Source organism: Terrapene carolina, unplaced genomic scaffold (assembly GCF_002925995.2).
Source record: "Terrapene carolina triunguis isolate 2854851 unplaced genomic scaffold, T_m_triunguis-2.0 Scaffold194, whole genome shotgun sequence".
NCBI classification, from domain to species: Eukaryota; Metazoa; Chordata; order Testudines; family Emydidae; genus Terrapene; species Terrapene triunguis.
The window spans coordinates 7,779,598-7,798,093 of record NW_020664545.1 but is presented as its reverse complement, the minus strand read 5'-3'; the positions used below and the strand labels follow the sequence as shown (position 1 = coordinate 7,798,093).

The 18,496-nt window shown below is 54.6% G+C and overlaps 1 protein-coding gene across 1 annotated transcript; it reads right to left on the bottom strand.

Moving 5' to 3' along the window:
* Positions 1-3,236: 3,236 nt before the first annotated feature.
* Positions 3,237-17,772, bottom strand: LOC112122785 (cathepsin L1-like). Its single transcript, XM_026654957.1, has 8 exons — positions 17,665-17,772; positions 10,255-10,387; positions 9,172-9,294; positions 8,543-8,692; positions 7,385-7,609; positions 7,126-7,294; positions 5,584-5,698; positions 3,237-3,611 (listed from the first exon to the last, which is right to left on the bottom strand). The coding sequence occupies exons 2-8, from the start codon at positions 10,375-10,377 to the stop codon at positions 3,512-3,514; spliced, it is 1,005 nt and encodes a 334-aa protein (XP_026510742.1). The 5' UTR covers positions 10,378-10,387; positions 17,665-17,772; the 3' UTR covers positions 3,237-3,511.
* Between the last annotated feature and the right edge of the window lie 724 nt (positions 17,773-18,496).

Below are 18,496 nucleotides of genomic sequence, written 5' to 3'. Positions count from 1 at the left end.
AGAGATGCCTCCCTACGGCGAGCCGGAGGGGTCAATTCAGAACGAGGCCGAGCCGGATCACGTGAGGCGCATCCCTAGGCGGCCATCTTGGATGTGGGCAGAGGTACCAGGCTGGTAGATTAACCCTTTGGGGACATTCCCATTCTACCCCCTAGAGCCCTGAGGGCAACAAGGAGGGAGACCGGGCCCCCACCTTGCCATGAGCTAGGGTGGTGTGGGGGATAGTGCATGCACGAGGGCGCTTCGCTTGCACAAGGGCCACGGCCCATTGTGTGCACGAGGGCGCTTGCACAAGGGTGGTGGTGTTTGCACAATGGAGGCCCAGTGACTGTTCAGAGTGGGGCAGGTGGGCGGCTTTGCACGGCGGCGTGTTGGTGCGGTTCTGCGGCAGCAACGGCTTCCTGGAGCAGCATGTTGGAAGGAGCAGCACAGCGGGGATGCCGTCCGCAGAGCGGCACCGTGCAGGGCTCGTGGTGCGGCGTGGGGACGACGTTCGCCAGGCATGCGGCAGTGACGCCGGGGCAGCTTCTCTTAGCAGATGTTTGTGCCACTGTAGAGCTGTGGCACCGTTTGCACAGCAGGGACGGCATTTTCCTTCTGCCACGGTGACGGCTGTCTCAACTGGTGCTGCCGGGAGCGGGTTCGCAGAGCAATCGAACCGCGGCATTGGGTGAGCAATGGTGACCTTGCTCTAGGAACGCTACCATAGGAATGGCATGTGCAGAGCCGTTGCCAGGGTGCCCTCCATGGCAAGGGGCCTGCAGGGTCGTCGAGGATTGAACGGGTGAGATAATATCTTCTGGACAAACAGACGTCCCATGAAAGATGTTACCTCCCGCACCTTGTCTCGCTAATATCCTGGGACCAACACGGCTACAACAACACTGGCTTGAATTTCAGAGCGGTAGCCGTGTTAGTCTGTATCACCAAAAGGAACGAGGAGTCCTTGTGGCACCTTAGAGACTAACAAATGTATTTGGGCATAAGCTTTCGTGGGCTACAGCCCACTTCATCAGATACAGGCATGTTCTCTGTGTGTATATATATATATATCTTCCTACTGTATTTTCCACTGCATGCATCTGATGAAGTGGGTTTTAGCCCACCAAAGCTTATGCCCAAATAAATTTGTTAAGTCTCTAAAGTGCCACAAGTACTCCTTGTTCTTTTTACTGGATTGAATGGCTCCTTTTCACCCCCTACAGGTCAGTATGCTGGTCGCACACCAGAGGAGAACCTTGCACTGCTGCTCAATGCCCATATTTGATAACGAGAGGATTTCATTCCCCAGGGCTGTCAAATAGGCCAGCACTAAATTAGCCCCCCCCACCACCCCACCCCCAAACCATAAAATAAAAAATCTCCTCTTCCCTCCATCTCTTTCAGGTCAGTGTCCATTGGGTCTGGCTCAGATGCTCATGCAATGACCTTAACCAGCCCAGGCCCCCTGCTAAAAACGAGGGACTGGCTGCTCTTTGACAGAGGTGCTGCGGAGAGCCAGCGCTGCTGCCTGTAAGCGCAGAAATCAATCTAACTGTTCCTGAAGCTGGCTGTGAAATGCTTGATTTATACCATAAGTACAGCTTGCGATTTCATAGAGCGAGGGGCAAATAGAGCTGAAGGAGCTGCTAATTCTCTCATAAATCTCAGGAGGCTTAGCATGAAGGACACCAGCTGGGTTGAGTGTTGTATGCTGCAAAGCAAATTGTCAAACCAGGCTTCCAAGGCACAGGGCAGCTTCGGCGCAGCGTCCCGAGAATAGGCCAGAACAGCGACAGCAGTAACAAGGCTCATTGAGCAGAATTCTGGACTCCCCCCGCCCTTCACACATGCTGATGCTGCTCAGATTGCATGGCTCTTGGAAGCCTGGCGAAGAGACAGGTGGATGGCTGCCGTTGGCATGGGCAGGTGTTCGCTGCCTGAGGTCCAGGGGTGACCTACAGGTCACTCTTTTGGGCTGGTACATTGACAGATTTGAACAGTCGCAGGCATGAAGCACCAGGGGCCTCCCTCCCAGACTCTAGCTTTCAGCTGAGAGCTTTACCCCTCGCCCACAGCCACCTGCTGCCTCGGTAACAAGCAAGGAATACAGCCTAGAAGGGCGGGATTGATGGGAAGGGGCTCCAAGCACATGAGACCTCACTGCAACAATAGATGAAGCTGCTATCCCCTTTCTCCAGCGGGGCTCAAAGGGCTTTACAAACACCACGGCAGGGCATTTGGTCGGTATTATCACCCACCTGCTGTGGATGGGGAAACTGAGGCACAGAAATGGGACGTGACCAGCCCCAAGGTGTGTCAGAGTTGAGAATAGTGCTCTGTTCTCTTGCTTCCCAGTTCTAACCATTGGGCAGTACTCCCCTTTTGCTTTACTCAAACATTGTTGGGCAATGGTCATTTTAACAGCCCCGTGGGTTTTTGGTTTTGCAAATACCAAAGAAAATGAAAAACAAGGTGTAAAATAAAACAAAAACTCCCCTGCAGTGGCAGCTGCCGCCTGTGAGGTTGAGCCTGGGGACCTAGTGCACGGGGTAGCAGCAGCACTTGGGTTTGGCCCAGCTGCCCCTCTGTCATGATGGTGGGAGATGGCTGGGCCAAATTTGAGTGAGTAGCGTTGCAAGCTGGCGCATAGGGCCAAAGAGTATGGGGTGGGTTTGCATTGCAAACTCCCCCCACCCCGGCTTCCTACTCCACTGGAACCAGCATCTGACCCTCCTCTGGCTGGAGAAAATGAAACCACACAAAATTCCCCCCAAAAATAAAATGAAAAATGATATAGAGAATTTGATGGGGGTTCTAATCACTTTCTTTCTCCCTGGCATCATCATATCCGAATAAAGAGGGCCTGGGGAGCAAATGTAACGGGAGCTATTTATATGGCTTCTTGCCTTGTTGTTCCTGTTTGGTTGTAAATACATATCTTCAGGACAGTGAGCTCTGCGGTCTTAGATCGTGCCTGCACAGAGGCAGTGCTTTAATAATACAGACTCAGATTACAGGCACTTCTACACCTTCCCGTCATCATCTTCGTGGTTTTGTTGGCAGCCGGTTTGGCACGGTCTCCACGGGCTTTTGGGCTTTAGCTAAAGAGGAAAATGGGATCTAACAGCTAAGGGAACTTGTAAGGTGTATAGAAAGCTCCTACGGAGAAGCATTTTTAATCATCTTTCAAACCCACAAGGAGACTGGTTTTCACACTGAGAGGAAAACATTCTTTATTTTATGAATACGTCGGACAGGCCACTAAGCCTCATTCAGCGATGCTGCGGCGTGACCAGAACAGGACTTACCCAGGCTTGCAAGAGCAATTTGCTGCACAACTTTTAATCGCTTCTAAACCCATGTAAATCGCAGCTAAGAAACAGCCCAGAAATCACTGCCAGGAGCAAAAAGAATCTCCATGCTGAAGACGAAGATCAAGTCATTTAGACTGTGGGAAGGAAAAAACCCCACGCAGTATGTGAGGCCTTCTGCCATGCAGGCCCAGGGCAGGAGGAAAACCCAGCACTGGCTACAAGACGGGATAGCTTGCTTGATTGGCCACACCACAGTGATTGTTGGCTCCTTTCGCCAGCCGGATGTAACCTTTTTCGCCCCATAGCTCAGACCAGCTGCGGGAAGATAAAGTGAAGAGAGCATGAGAGAATCTCTGTGGGAACTGAAGGGCGTTTGAACATTATAATGAGAAAGAAGTTGTCCCAATATGCTAGACCAGTGGTTTTCACACTGCGGGCACTGGGTCGCGGTGGCTCTGGTCAGCACCGCCGACCGGGCTGGTAAAAGTCCCATCTGCAGTGCTCCCGGCTAAGGCAGGCTAGTCCCTACCTGTTCTGACACCACACTGCGCCCCGGAAGCGGACAGCAGCAGGTCCGGCTCCTAGGTGGGGGGGCAATGGGGCTGCACGCGCTGCCCCCGCCCCGAGCACCGGCTCCACACTGCCATTGACCGAGAAGTCTGCCTTTGCACCCCCACTGTGCCGCTGCCCGCGAGCCGCCCGAGGTAAGCCCGTGCCCCAACGCCACGCCCCAATCCCCTGCCCCTGCCTTAAGCTCCACCCTAAACCCAGAGCCCCTTCCTGTACCCCAAGCCCCTCATCCCTGGCCCCATCCCAGAGCCTGCACCCAGAGCCCAGACCCCCTCATGCACCCCAATCCCCAGCCCTGATCCTCCCCCAAAACCAGAGCCCCCTCCTGCACCCCAAGCCCCTCATCCCTGGCCCCATCCCAGAGCCTGCACCCCCAGCCCAGAGCCCTGACCTCCCACCCTGCACCCCAACCCCCTGCCTCAGCCCAGAGCCCCCTCCCACACTCTGAACCCCTCATTCCCAGCCCCCCCCCCCGCAGCCAAACCCTCTGCCCCAGCCCCGAGCCCCTCCCACACCCCAAACCCCTCATCCCCAGCTCCTTTGGGTCACGGGCATCAACAATTTTCTTCAACTGGGTCCCCAGAAAAAGAGTTTAAAAACCACTGTGCTAGAGGCCAGCTTCAAGGATGCTTTGAGCATCTGCCTAACCAGCTGTCCACTGGCTGATCTCAGGTTCTCCAGACCATCCAATGAAGGCACCAAACGCTTGTTCTCTGCAGCGGGATGCTGTGCATTGGCACGTCCCTTCTGCCTTCGATCACAAATGGAATAAATCTGGCAGCCTCAGCTAAGCCATTTCTCCAGAATACCCCTCCGTCAACTAGCACGTTTGGCCTTCTCATTTCAGGAGCCGCCAGGGAGAGGGTAGGGAAAGTAGCCATGTGGCACTGAGGCAGTGCCCAGCGCTCAGTCCACGTACGCCTGGCTCCTGACAGCTGCTTAGCCCTTTCATTTTGAGAAGGCAAAAATCCAAAGACAGGCCCGGAGCGAGACAGATCTCCGGGGTGGGGGGGTGCAAGTTTGCGCGAGTGCCCATCCTGAGGCCATGGGAATGCGTACGGTCGGGGAGCAGGGTGAAGGGTTGTGAGTTCACACGTGGGCACCTGCATGCTGGGGGGCAGGATTGAGTTGGCACAGAGTGTCCTGCAGGAGGGGTAAGGGGGGGAGTTTACATGTGTGTGCACATGCAATCTGAGGGGAGGGTGCACATCTTGGGGGCGGGGCATGTTTTGATCATAGAATCATAGAATCTCAGGGTTGGAAGGGACCTCAGGTGGTCATCTAGTCCAACCCCCTGCTCAAAGCAGGACCAATCCCCAACTAAGTCATCCCAGCCAGGGCTTTGTCAAGCCGGGCCTTAAAAACCTCTAAGGAAGGAGATTCCACCACCTCCCTAGGTAACCTGTTCCAGTGCTTCACCACCCTCCTAGTGAAATAGTGTTTCCTACTATCCAACCTAAACCTCCCCCACTGCAACTTGAGACCATTGCTCCTTGTTCTGTCATCTGCCACCACTGAGAACAGTCTAGATCCATCCTCTTTGGAACCCCCTTGATGTGTGTACACATACAGTTGGGGGCTGGGGAGGAAGTGGGGGGGTGCATTTTCACAGAGGGCATGGGTTGGAGGCAGCTTTGGATGCCGCCAGAAGGCGACAGAGGTGAGTGTGCCAAGGGTGTCTCGGGGAGAGCTCTCTCGCCTGGCTATTCCCCCTCACCTGTTCTTTAGGAGCCAGTAGGGGGCGCTCTTCCCATTCTCCTGGGATGTGCCGTAGCCCACGGCCAGCATCGCGTGGTTCACTGTTTGGCTGCACTGGCTGTCGGTGAAGACTCCTGGGGGGAGAGCAAAGCCGGAGTGAGATGAGCTGCTGCGGGTCTCTCCCTCTCGGAGCAGAAGCAGACCCTGGAGGGAGGTCCCAGCGGATTGGAAGGAAAAACTCCCCCAGGGCATTGGATTGAAGCCACCCGGAGCGGCCCTGCTTGGTCCCTGCAGGCTGTCAGATAGCAGGCCCAGCTGGGGAAGGAGGTAATCAAGTGCCCCCCGGGAGGTGAGATGAAACTAAGCGACAGACCCAGTCATTCCGGATGGGAGCCCGGACAGCGCAGTGAAAAAGCCCCGAGCCAAAGTGCTGGAATCCCGTGTCCTGTTCTGGTCTGCACAGAAGGACGTCGATAAATTGGAGAGGGCTCAGAGCAGAGCCATCGTGACGATCAAAGAATCTGGGCTTGTCTCCGGCTGTAGCGCTTAGCGAAGATGCTCCCTATGTCAATGGGAGAGTTTCTCCCCTCGGGGTTGGTACTCCACCTCCCTGAGAAGCGGTAGCTCTGTTGACGGGAGAAGGCCTCCTGTCGCGGTAGTGCTGAATAGACCCGGGGGTTAGGTTGGTATAACTATGTCGCTCAGAAAACATGCCCCATAGTGATTGACTCAAGCGAGGAGCTCAATTCTATTTAGCTTCAAGTGAAGGCTAAGGGGTGACTTACCAGTCTCTAAGTACCTCCAGGGGGAATAAATATTTGAGAATGGGCTCTTTAGTCTAGCAGACAAAGGCGTAACGTGATCGAATGGCTGGAAGTTGAAGCTAAACAAATTCAGACTGGAAATAAGGGGCAGACTTTTCACAGTGAGGGTAATTAACCATTGGAACTCACGGTGGATTCTCCCTCCTGGGCAATTTTTAAATCAAGGTTTCCTAAAAGATCTGCTGAAGCAGAGGTGCTGACTCTGTGGGTGCTCTGGGGCTGGAGCACCCACGGGGGGAAAATGGTGGGTGCTGAGCACCCACCGGCAGCCCCCCTATCAGAACCTCCCCCTCCCCGCAGCGCCTCCTGCCCGCCGCAATCCACTGTTTCACAGCGTGCAGGAGGCTCTGGGGGGGAGGAGGGAGGAGCAAGGACGGGGCAGGAAGAAGCGGGGGGGGCCTTGGGGGAGGAGGCGGAGTGAGGGCAGAGCTTGGGGCAGAGCCAGGGTGGGGCAAGTACCCCCTGGCACATTGTAAAGTCTGCACCTCTGTGCTCTAGCAACTAATTCAGGCAAGTCCTACGGCCTGCATTATGCAAGACATCAGACTAGATCAGTAGCTTCCAACCTGTGGCCGGTGGACTCCTGGGAGTCTGCCGACAATGCCTCCGATTTCCAAAGGGGTCCGCCCTTCCATTCAAAAGGTATGGGGTCCGCAAATGAGAAAAGGTTGAAAACCACTGGGTTAGATTATCCCAGTGATCCCTTCTGGCCATAGACTCTCTGGGACGTTTGGTACCTGACTTGTAGAAGTGGAAGTGGAAGGTGCTGGCATCCACGGCAACGGAGACCGGGCCGACAGTGGCCACCGCCTGCTCCAGAACTGTCTCGTTGCCCGGCTGGATCTGCATGAGAGAGGTGCAGTTGGCAGCGTTGTCCTGGGGGTTGTAATGGCAGCTGAATTCGTCCTGCAGAGAAAGGAGATGGAACGGGAGCTCGGGCACTGCTCCCTGGAGAAGCAGCCGCCCGCCCCAGGAGGCCACGCTCGCCTACGTTACCCTCTCCAAGTAGGGGTAGTTGAGCTCCGAGTTGATGCCCTTGTTGTCCCGCACGTACTGGAAGGCCCGAGTGATGAAGCCCCCATGGCACCCGTTGTTCCCCAGCCTCCTCGAGCAGTCCATGAGGTTCTGCTCGCTCAGCGACACCAGTTTGCCCGTCTTCTTGAAGACCAAGCCCTCCAGGGCTCCCGTGGCACTGAAAGCCCAGCAGGACCCGCAGTGGCCCTGCAGAAAGCAAGGCAGGTAGGTGGGGGACAGGTTCGAGCTCAGACGTTCTCAACCTATTTACCCGTATGCCCTGGAGGACGTCCCATGGGCCGCGGCCGTGTGCTGATTGGGCCGCGGGTTGAGAACCACCGTTCTAGCTCAACCGGGAGCTGCTGGGCTCGGTGCAAGAATCCCAGCGGGAGGTTCCCTGGGCTGTGTGATGCAGGCAGGCGGGCGGCTTAGATAATCGTCAGGGCCTTACAAGCTCTTGCTCGCTGGAAAGCGGCGGGAAAGGAGTCCGAGCCCCAACGCGAGGCCGGGGAACCGGAGCAGCAGAAGAGAGCAGCTGGGGTGCTCTGGCTGTCCCTCCGTCCCGTGGCAGAGCTGGGGGTTGGGGATTTGCAACGGGGACCCTCGCCTCTGGGGCTTGCTCCCTCTGGCGGTTGCTGTTAGACGGGGGAAGAGATTCCCACCACCGCCTGCTTTTAGCGATCCCGGCTCCCGCCCCGGCGCGGCGGGGCACGTGGCCGAAGTGAACCCAACTCCTGCACGGCAGGGTCTGGATCAGGCTCAAGCTCCAGGCAAAGGCCCTTGGGGAGGCAGAGGCAGGGCCCCAGGGGGGCAAAGGCCCATTCCATGGGGCTTCATGGAAACCAGGACAGGCCAAGGGCCTACCAATTCCACGCAGGTTAGCCACTGCCACCCCACCTGCCAGGCCGTCCTCTAGGCCCCGGGCTGAGCACATTCCAGAGGGGCAGCCAAGGGCCCCTCCATCCATCATCCAGGAAACCACAGGCAGCGACGCTGTTCGGACAGGCAGCCAGGCCCGCCTGAGGGTTGCCTTGACCCAGGCTCTGGGGGCCAGTGACGGGGAGCTCCGGGGCTGGGAGGTTTCCATGGCTGGCTGAGGGGTTAGGCCCCAAGCAGGGAGCTCTCTGCACCGGCACCCACCTGGTTTTTCACGGGGGTGACGTAACCCTTTGCGCGCCAGTCCACCTCCGTGGGAGTCTCCCGAGCAGCCAATTCCTGGAAGAGAGGCACCTTCCCACCATGCCACTCGGCTAGGAAACCATTCAGAAGCTGGTTAAACTCTTCGTCTGTCTGGAGGGGAAGGAAAATTTTAAATCCGGAGAGCACGCGACCGAGAACTCCTGGCTAACAGAGGAGCTGCATTCTCAGCCCTGGCCCTGGCCCCCAACCCCTGAGGATACAGACAGATCAGACAGCTGATGATGTTGAGAGAGGGGGAGGCAGCCCCACGGGGAGGCTGGGGAGCTGCGTAGGAGGAGGCTCTTGCACCAACGGCAGCTAGGAGGCCAATGAAGAGGCAGGTGCCGAAGGAGGGAAAGTTATAAAACAGCGGGGCCCTGACGTGAGTGGGGGCAGCAGTGGTATGGAGGTGGATGGGGCGAGGGGAGCGGAGTCACGGGTGGGCTGGGAGCTGGGATCTGCCGGGCCCAGCGAGAAGTGGGGAGTCATGTGAGGCAGGGGGAGAAACCAGGGAGGAGGCTTCGGGTTTGGTCCCACGGGTGCCTCGCCCTGCAACCAAGTGCCAGGATCCGCGCCGGGGGGCAGGTTACCAGGTCCCCGAAGTGGTTCATTTCCAGGCGGTAGCTGTGCTTCCCCAGAGACTCCTCCAGGTTGTGGCGCTCGATCCGCCGCAGGTTCTTCTCCCAGACCGTCCTGCGGAAAGCTTCCGCCTCCTGCCAGGGGACGGAGCGACAGCTTGGTTACACTTGGCCATGGCCCCCGCGCCCTGCAAGCAAACGTCCAGCGGGCAGGCAGTGACGGGAGCCGTGGTTGGCCCCAGCCTGGCCTGGGTTCCATTGAGGGGGGCGACGCGTGGGAATCCGGGCACCCGCGAGCCGGCCAGGAGCTCGGCTCGCCTGGGCAGGCTCTGTGCAGCCGGTGAGCACAGGCCGCGAGGCTGGGGAGGGCGGAGCAGCGAGGGTAAGAGAAAGCAGCAAACATTTTGCCTCAAACGTTTGAGAGCTGGTAGCTTTCCTGCCTGCTCCCAATCCTCCCTGATTCTCCATGCACCACAGCTGCTTGCAGGGGCGGAAGTACGGGGGCAGAGCACATGTCCCCCTCCTCTCCCAGGCCTGGCTAAATAGGGCACCCCCTAAGACTACCCCTCCTTCTCCCAGCTCCATTAACCCCCGAATCTCCCTATTTCCAGCGGGGAGCAGATGTGCCAAAATCCAGCCTAAGAGTGGCTGAAACCCCACAGGAGCTGGGGGAGCCCTGAGGCTTCCCAGAGGGTGGAGGAGCAGCCAAACCCCTACAGCCATTGGGGCTCACCCCATCCCCCATCAGACCCCAGCGAGGTGACAGCCAGGTCCTACAACCAAGCCACCACGGCTCTCCGGGAAGTCGAGCCTGGCCGTGCCCCGGCCGCTTCGCACGGCCCGGTGGGTGCTGCTCGCTCTCAGGCAGCTGGGGCTGGAAGCGCTGGATTGCGAGAAGGCCTTGCTCGCTACTTCCCTCTCCCCTACCCCCAAATCCTCGAAGCTCGGGCTCTAGCCACTCGGTTTGGTTCAAATGCAGCCGAGCGAGGAAATCCCGCTCCCAGGGAGCGAAGGAGATGGAGCGAGCCGGGGGACAGCCGACGCGACGGTCACAGTGGCCAAGCCACGAAGAGTCACTGGGGCCGCAGTACTTACTTCAGGATACTCCTTAGCGTGGAAGGTCTTCCATCCTCGCCAGCCTTCCTCCAGGGCAGGGTCCAGTGCCCGGGACGCCCCCAGCAGGACCACAAGGGACCCCACCAGCACTGGCAGCTGCATCTCTCTCAGGCTGGGTGGGTTAAAACGCACCTGTTAGAGTTTAATCCTGGCTGCTCTTGGCATCTCACCGAGCCGGGGCGCGGAGGGGGACAGGAGCCAAGAAGCGCAGCTTGTCCTCAGTTCCCAATTGTAACTCAGCCTATGATGTCCCCTCCCCACCATTGACGGCAACTTGATGGGGAAACCTCCCAGCATAGAGCCCTAGGAAATTCATATCAAAGACCTCGCTCTCCCTGGCAGCTCCAATCCAGCCCAGAGCTGAAATGTGCCGTCACCCAAACAGCTGCGGGGTGGCTACTAGGAATCAGTGGGTGGCTCTCAGTCCAGTTTCTAGCTGGTTACACCTCAAAGATCAGCCATTGCCCGTGATTTCTTCGTTCTCGGCCTCAGCTGGGAGGCCGAGGACGGAGCCCAAGCGCCAGGTCTGGCCTGGGGCTGTCAGCTGGTCCTGCCGAGCCCTGTATTGCATACACGAATCCAGGCTCAGAGCTATCAGCTGGGCCCCTTTCCCCACCACCAGCTGCAAGGTCACTGGTTGCACACTGCCCACCCTCCTCCTTCCTCCCACTGTATTCAACGAGGTTTAGAAAATAAAACACAGCAGCAATGTGAAGATCTGGCTTTCCGGCTCTGCGTCCCGGGCCCTGTGTGTCTGTCCAGCATTGGGTGCCGCCCGCACTGTCAGCTAGCACGCTAGGTTCCCCAGGCCAGGGACTGCATTTGCACCTTGGCTTTCTTCAGGGCTGAGCGCACGGCCGGCTCTCACCGATCATATCGTCACTCTGATCAACCTAACGGATGCGTCAGCCAGCAGCATCTCTGCGTGAGGACAAAACACCCAACCTTTGCCGCTTGGAAATGACTCAGCCTGCGGCTTCCTCCCTGCCAGTAGTGCGGGGCTATTGCAACATGCTGCCGGCGTGTGCCCCGCGCCCCAGGGGGGCGTCACCGTTTTGCAGCCAAGAATTTAGCAAGGTTCAAGGAGGGCTTGGCCTTCTCTGTGCGTAACCAGTGGCTCTAGTTAATGCTAACAGAAGCAGAAGGGAGAGAAACGCTCAGGCGTCAGGGCTCAAACTGCTCTGTATTAGGGATGAGGATGAGATTGTCAGGGTGGGGCAGATTATTGCACATTGGCCTCCAGCCGAGTTTTTTTGCACCTTCCCTTGAAATGTCCGATGCTGGCCATGGTCAGAGCTGGGAGACTGGACCGGCTGGCCCATGGGTCTGATCCAGCCTGGCAGTTCTCCCCCAGGCTAACCCCATTTGCGTGAACACCAGGACAGCCCACTGGTGTCAACGCCTGAGATCAACAGGAAATAGGACTCTCCCAGCCAGGCAGGGCTGCTGCTGCTGCTGCAGCCCAGGGGCGGTGGAAGCAGTTGGGGCAGAGGGTGAGCTGCCTGGGGGCTCAGCTCCCATGTAAACTTGGGCACAGCTGGGGGGAGGGGCGCAGAGGCAACAGTGGGACCCGGAGAAGTGGGAGCAGGGGCTAAGACCCAGAGGGGCTCGAACAGGCTGGGAGCAGGTAGGAACCTCGGGGACCCTCTTTCCCCACTCACAGGGAGGTTCTGCCCCCCACTCTGCTCTTTCCTAACTGACCCCCTAGACTTTGAGGTCAGAAGGGACCATCATGATTCTCTACTCTGACCTCCGGCCCATTGCAGGCCACAGAACCTCACCCACCCGCTCCTGAAATAGACCCTCCGACCTCGGTCTGAGTTACTGACGTCCTCAAATCATGGTTTAAAGACTTCAAGTTAGAGAGAATCCACCATTGACACTAGTTTAAACCTGCAAGTGACCAGCGCCCCATGCTGCAGAGGAAGGCAAAAAAAGAGAACTGGATAAATTCATGGAGGTTAAGTCCATTAATGGCTATTAGCCAGGATGGGTAAGGAATGGTGTCCCTAGCCTCTGTTTGTCAGGGGGTGATGATGGACAGCAGGAGAGAGATCGCTTGATCATTACCTGTTAGGTTCACTCCTCTGAGGCACCTGGCATTGACCACTGTCGGTAGACAGGATACTGGGCTAGATGGACCTTTGGTCTAACCCAGTATGGCCGTTCTTATGTAAGGCAAAAAAAACCCCCAGGGTCTCTGCCAATCTGACCTGGGGGAAAGTTCCTTCCTGACCCCAACTATGGTGATCAGTTAGACCCTGAGCATGTGGGCGAGACCCACCAGCCAAACACCAGGAAAAGAATTCTCTGGAGTAACTCAGAGCTCTCTCCATCTAGTGTCCCAGCCCCAGCCCTTGGAGATCTTTGCTGCTCGCCGTCGCAGATCACCTACATGCCATCGTGGGCTGCCCCACCATCCCATCCCCTCCATCAACTTTTCTGGAAGTCAGTTAGGGTTTTGCTCCAGAACTTCACTCCTCTGATGGTTAGAAACTGTTTAATTTCAAGCCTAAACTTGTTGGTGGCCAGTTTCTATTCATTTGTTCTTGTGTCCACATGGGCGCTTAACTTAAATAACTCCTCCCTCCTCAGTGGTTAGTGGGCCCACTTCTTTCCTTTTATTTATATGGCTATGGAACCTTTCGCTATTGGCTTTAATTCCCTTTGCAAGGTCCAACTTCGCTTGGCTTTTGGCAGTTCTCACTGCATTCCTACACTCTCTGACCTTTCCTTGCTCATCCCTCCCATCTTCCATTCCTTGTAGGCGTTCTCCAATCACCTGTTTGAGATGCTTGCTCATCCAGCTTGGTCTGCAACTCTTCCCTACAAATATTTCCCCCTTGCTTGGGACGCAGGCTTCAGAGAGCTTCTGCAGCTTTGATTTAAAGTAATTCCGAGCCACCTCCACCTTCTGATCCTTGAGTTCTTCAGTCCAGTCCGCTTCCCTCATTCCCTTCGTTTTTTAAAGTTTGCCCCTTTGAAATCAAGGCCCCTAGTTGCAGAGTTCTTTTTGTTTATCCTTCCATTTAATTTAAACAGAATTAGCTCATGATCACTCAAGCCCAGGTTGTCCCCTACAACCCGCTCTTCTCTGAAGTCCTCACTGCTCACCAAAGCCAAATCTAAATGGCTCCACCTCTTGTTGGTTCAGCGCCTATTTGGTGAAGAAAGCGGTCACATACATCCAGGAACATCTGGGCCCTTCTATTATTAGTAGCACTTGTCCTCCACTCTGTATCGGGGAAGTTAAAGTCTCCCATAATCACACAATTCCCAGCAGTATTTTATTTAATTAAAAGCATTACAAAGGTTTCTCTCCCTCTCCATATCCAGATCAGATCCTGGGGGCTTTAGCACACGGCAGTGACTAGCCCAGGGGAACCCCCTCTGGTAGCTTTCTTCCCCCAAGTGGTTTTGGCCCCGACTCTGTCTTATCCATTCCATCCCTTCTCATTTCTGTACAGTCTGCCTTCTCATCAATACACATCACTACTCCAGTGCATCATTCTCATCTTCGCCCCTTCTTTCACAAACAGCCCCTCGGCCTCGGCGCTGCCTCCCTCGTGTGCAGCTCCCTCACCTTCCACTCCGGGCTGTTTCTGTGACGCCTTCCAGCAATGACCTTGGTTCTGCTCCGCCTCAGGCTTGGATCAGCCTCTCTGGCTGAACTCTAAGGGTACGTCTATACTGCACGATTCCCAGGCCGAGCAGACGGACTCACGCTCGCTTAGCTTGAGCGAACGGGTGCAGACATGTGGCGTGGGCAGCAGTTCGGGCTAGCCACCCTGTTTGCCCACTGGGATCCAAGCTCAGGTGGCTTTGCAGAGCTACACCATCCACAGAACTGTTCTTAACGCTAGATCAGCTTGAGCTAACACGAGTCTCCCCGCTGCAGTGGCTAGACGCTCCCTACACTTCTTGGGGCAGAGACCTGCCTCCAGCCCTCCAGCTCTGTTGGTTACAAAGAGGTTGGGGGTTCAGTGTGTGTCCCCTAAGTATTTAGCTCAAGGCTGGATGCTGCTAACTGGCAAACGTCACAAGGCGAGTGGTACAACTCAATTTATATTTTTTTATAATTTCAACAGCTAAATTGATTTAAAAAAAAGCTTAAAAATCAAGTTTTCATGGTTGTGCAAAATGATAGGGGGAAAACACTTAAAACCATTTTTATCTTCACAGTTGCAGGAAATTGGGGGAGGGGGTCAGGCAATATTTATTTAACAGTCGGTGCTGACATTCAACAAGTGAAAGCTTCGTAAACTGTTAAAACACCCGTTGGCAACGTCACCTGTCAAACTATACAAAAAGTCAAGAGCCTTACATCAAACTCTGAGAAGTTATCAAGCTACGTTGCCTGTCAGTTTCAGTTATCAGCAGTGGGATTTTTTGGTCAGTTTGTGCATGTGTGATGAAATCTACTGACATTTACCGATTTGAGAAAAAAAAAATCTAATTTTTCCAAACCTCCTCCTGAGCAAGAGCTTAGAAGCATCGTGGACAAACATCTCTAGGAAGCTGGTTTTCCGATTGGCCAGAAAGTCAGAGTCCAGCCCAGCCCAAAGCCCTGGTTGAAAATTAGTGCTGGGAGAAAATGTGTCTGCAACATTTTTAAACAGTAGAGCACCTCCCCTCCCTCCCTGGGCTGGGGCTGCTGCACACTGTCACACGTCCGCCCGCAGCGCTGATAAGTAGAGCCGTTTGTGAGCAGCATGATCGGAGGCAGAAATAGCATGTGTGATGGATAAGGTCAGAGAAACCGGGGGAAGGCGAGAGAAGGCTGTTGCTTTGCAGTGAGGTTTAGTGCAAGGCGTGGGTGAACACAGAGCTGTGCGTGATGGATTGAGCCTTCGGTTCTAAGCCCAGGGCCCTACCCGCTAGGACTCAGCTCAGGACGACTGTTGGAAGGTTTGTCTAATGCCTAGGGTTAATGGGAGGTAGATCTGACAGTCTCCTCCCTCTAAGCACTTAAGCACCCAAAGAAGCTGCAAAACCATCCTGCATACAGCTCCCTGCCTGCTCCCTAACTGGGGCCTCTAGACTTTGTCGCAATATCAGTAAACCCCATTTTACAGAGGGGAAACTGAGGCACAATGCCTCGCACTGGGAAGCCTGTGACAGCTAGAATCCAGCTGTGACTGCGGATAGAAGACCATCCCCAAAGAGCCCCTTACTCCTGTGTCAGCTTCACCGGAACAAGTTGATGTCCTCTCCCATTTCCTCCCAGAGAGCATACAGGGTTGGGCTGGTCAGGGATGCCCTAGCTCCATCACTTCAGGAAGCTAGCACTTGCTGAATTGTTTTGACCCCCTCGTTCTAGGAAAGCATTGCTGTAGGAGGGGGGAAACAGCATGCACTACTCCTTAGCACCTCCTTTGTGGACCAGATTCTCCATTTCCCTGTCCCCTCTGCAATCATTTACCCCAAGGCCAAGCAGGTGTACAATGAATGAATGGTAGAGTGGATACACACTTGCCCCTGGGGTAAATAACTATATGGGGCATAGGGTACTGGCCAATCCATCCCAATCAATGGAATCATTGCATCTCAGCTGGAAAGATCCTAAATGTTTTCACCCGCTATTGTACAGCGGGGCCAGTCGTTCCATAGTTAGGGTTGCAAGGGGTAGCTGAAGCCAAGTGTGGGCTGTCAAGCAACTGCGTAAGTCAGAGCGGCCTTAAAGTTAGAGCGGAGGTAGAATTCTACAAAATGTTAAGTGTATTGGACAATAGCATCCTACTTAACAGCCTAGAAATAGTTGAAGGGCTACAGCAAAGGAATCCTCTTTTCCACCTCTAAAATGCAGCTAGCTCTGGGGTGGAAAAGAGGGGCTGTTTAAGGCACTGCAGTGCTACACTGTTAATGGAGAACAAAACGGTGAGTGCTAAACATAGCTGCTGGCACCATCGCATGAAGGGGGCTTGCTGAAGGTTAGAAGCTGGTAAAGATGTTTTCAGTGAACTCCATGAGAATTTTCTGGTGTATTTCAGCATACTTTATTTTTTGGTGTATTTCTGGTGTACTTCATTTTTCCAGCTGTGTAACAAGACTCCTCCCCCTACCAGGGCTCCAGGACCCCACCACCACCCACCCCTTGCCCTAGAATTTGTTTGTCTTCTAGCCACCACCTTATAAACCACTGCAGTGTTGTAAATAATGCAGAGCTGCGGGTTCTGCCTCACAGAGCAACACAACACTCCAGAATGTGGCAATACTGTTTCAACATGGCTCAGTGGTGAAAAAGCGATCCAAGGGCTCAACGCTTCCAGCCCTGGCTCCCTTGACACTAAACATTAGAGACAAGGTGGGGGCTGTAATCGTTCAAGATCTTTCATTACCTCACGCACCCTGTGTCTCGAATATCCTGGGACCCACACAGTTGCACCTCTACTTGACACTAATATAACACACTCTGCAGTGATCAAGGGAAATGCTAGAACGTTTTCCGTCAAAACATTTTGGGGGGACAAAGTGGCTTTTGATTAAAACTGTAATTTTTCTGACCCGCCCCCCCCCGGGTATTTGTCAAAACCAAAAACTGGGGGGGGAAATATTATTTTAAAAACAATGTTCTGGCCCTTAACACCAGAACATTTTCCACATTGCAGAAAACCCGGGGTGGGGGGGGGGGAGAAGAGGGACAAAAATTTTTTTTTTCCATTTTTCACAGGGAAAGAATTCCTTTCCCAACCAGCTCTAGTGGTCAGTCCCATTCTAATGGAGTATTAGCAACACTCACACCGAATCCCCAAATACCATTCACGTCCAGGTGCAATTCATTTAACATCTGTCAGCAGCTACCTTTGAGATACAGATGCAGTAAGGTGCATTAAACCTGGCTTCAGCAATATAGGAGGTAAGTATAAGGTAAGGGGCAGCTGAAAGGAATAAGGTGGAGACTCTTTGCATAATTTGTCCGCAGTGCCCAATAGGCAGTGCCCGATTGGAGTAGGTTGATTTCCCAGCTACTGTCTTTCAAGCTCTCAATCCCCCACACAGAAAAAACAGTCCCTCTTCATGGCATGGAATAGTCTTACAAATTCAAGGGATGAGCTTGGATGATTGCAGTAGCGGAGCGATTTGTAAACGCTTCAGGAGAAGGACTTTAAAAAAAAAGATGTTGCAGAAACATTAAGTCCACTTACTGCACAAGACAACTACAATCAACTGCCTTAGGCTCTTGGGTCATTGCTGGTCACCTACCACATAGTCGGAGGAGGAGGGAAAACAAAGAACACAGCAGGCTGGGAATAAGGGGCTCGAAGGGCTCAGGTCTGTCCTGCAATCCATCACGCTTTCAGCTGTGAGGAAGCTGTTAGGATTAAGGAAGACAGAAGAGGAACAATCCAGGCAACACACAAAGGCTGTTGTTGACTGGCACTTACTTACCTGGATCTCCAAAGGCCGGGAGAAAGCACAAGCAACTCCAATCTCTCTCTTTCTCACAGCAATGTGGGGCCACCAGTACCTTCACTCGGGGAACTGCAGATGTGTGCAACTTCCTCCATCACATCTCCCTCCCCCAGCCCTGCTGCTCAGTCTCTTACCCCACAGGACTTCCTGAAGCAGCTAGAACAAGATTACAACACCGTCAGGCCAAGATAGAAGAGAAGGAAGGGGGGGGGGGGGGGGGGGGGATTTTGTGAGTAGCCACCAGGTAGGAGGATCTTCTAGGTTCAGTCTTCAAAGGTCAGGTAGATGCCCTGGCTGTGAGATAATATTCTGCACCTGAACAGGACCTCTGGCTCCATCTCTCTCAGGCTTAATTAATGCATTACTCACTTACACAGAGGGTCAAATTAATGCCGATTTTTTCAAACTTCCCACCCCAATTGTGCCATGAGATGAGCACAGGCAGGCCTGAGCACCCATGCAGAAGGGCTCTGCCCAGGGGGCCACCTGCCCACATTTCACTGCAGGGTCAGACCCTTAGATGTCAAATGTGAAGTACCTATGTGGCCTGATGTTGAGTTGCAAGTGTGTCCAACTCCCACAGTGATCAGTGGGAGCTGCTGGTTGTTCCGCTCCTCTTGAAGAGTCAGGCCACTTATTACGGGACCTAAATACGGACCTGAGGCCAACCTTTTCAAACACATCCTCCCCCAAGGACGCACTCAGCCGGTGGCAGGCTTACAATCCAAGAGTTCCAGCTGTCTGCAATTTCAACCACTAGCTCATGGTTCTCCTGAGGAATGTCGTAGGGGCGTAATACGTTCCCAAT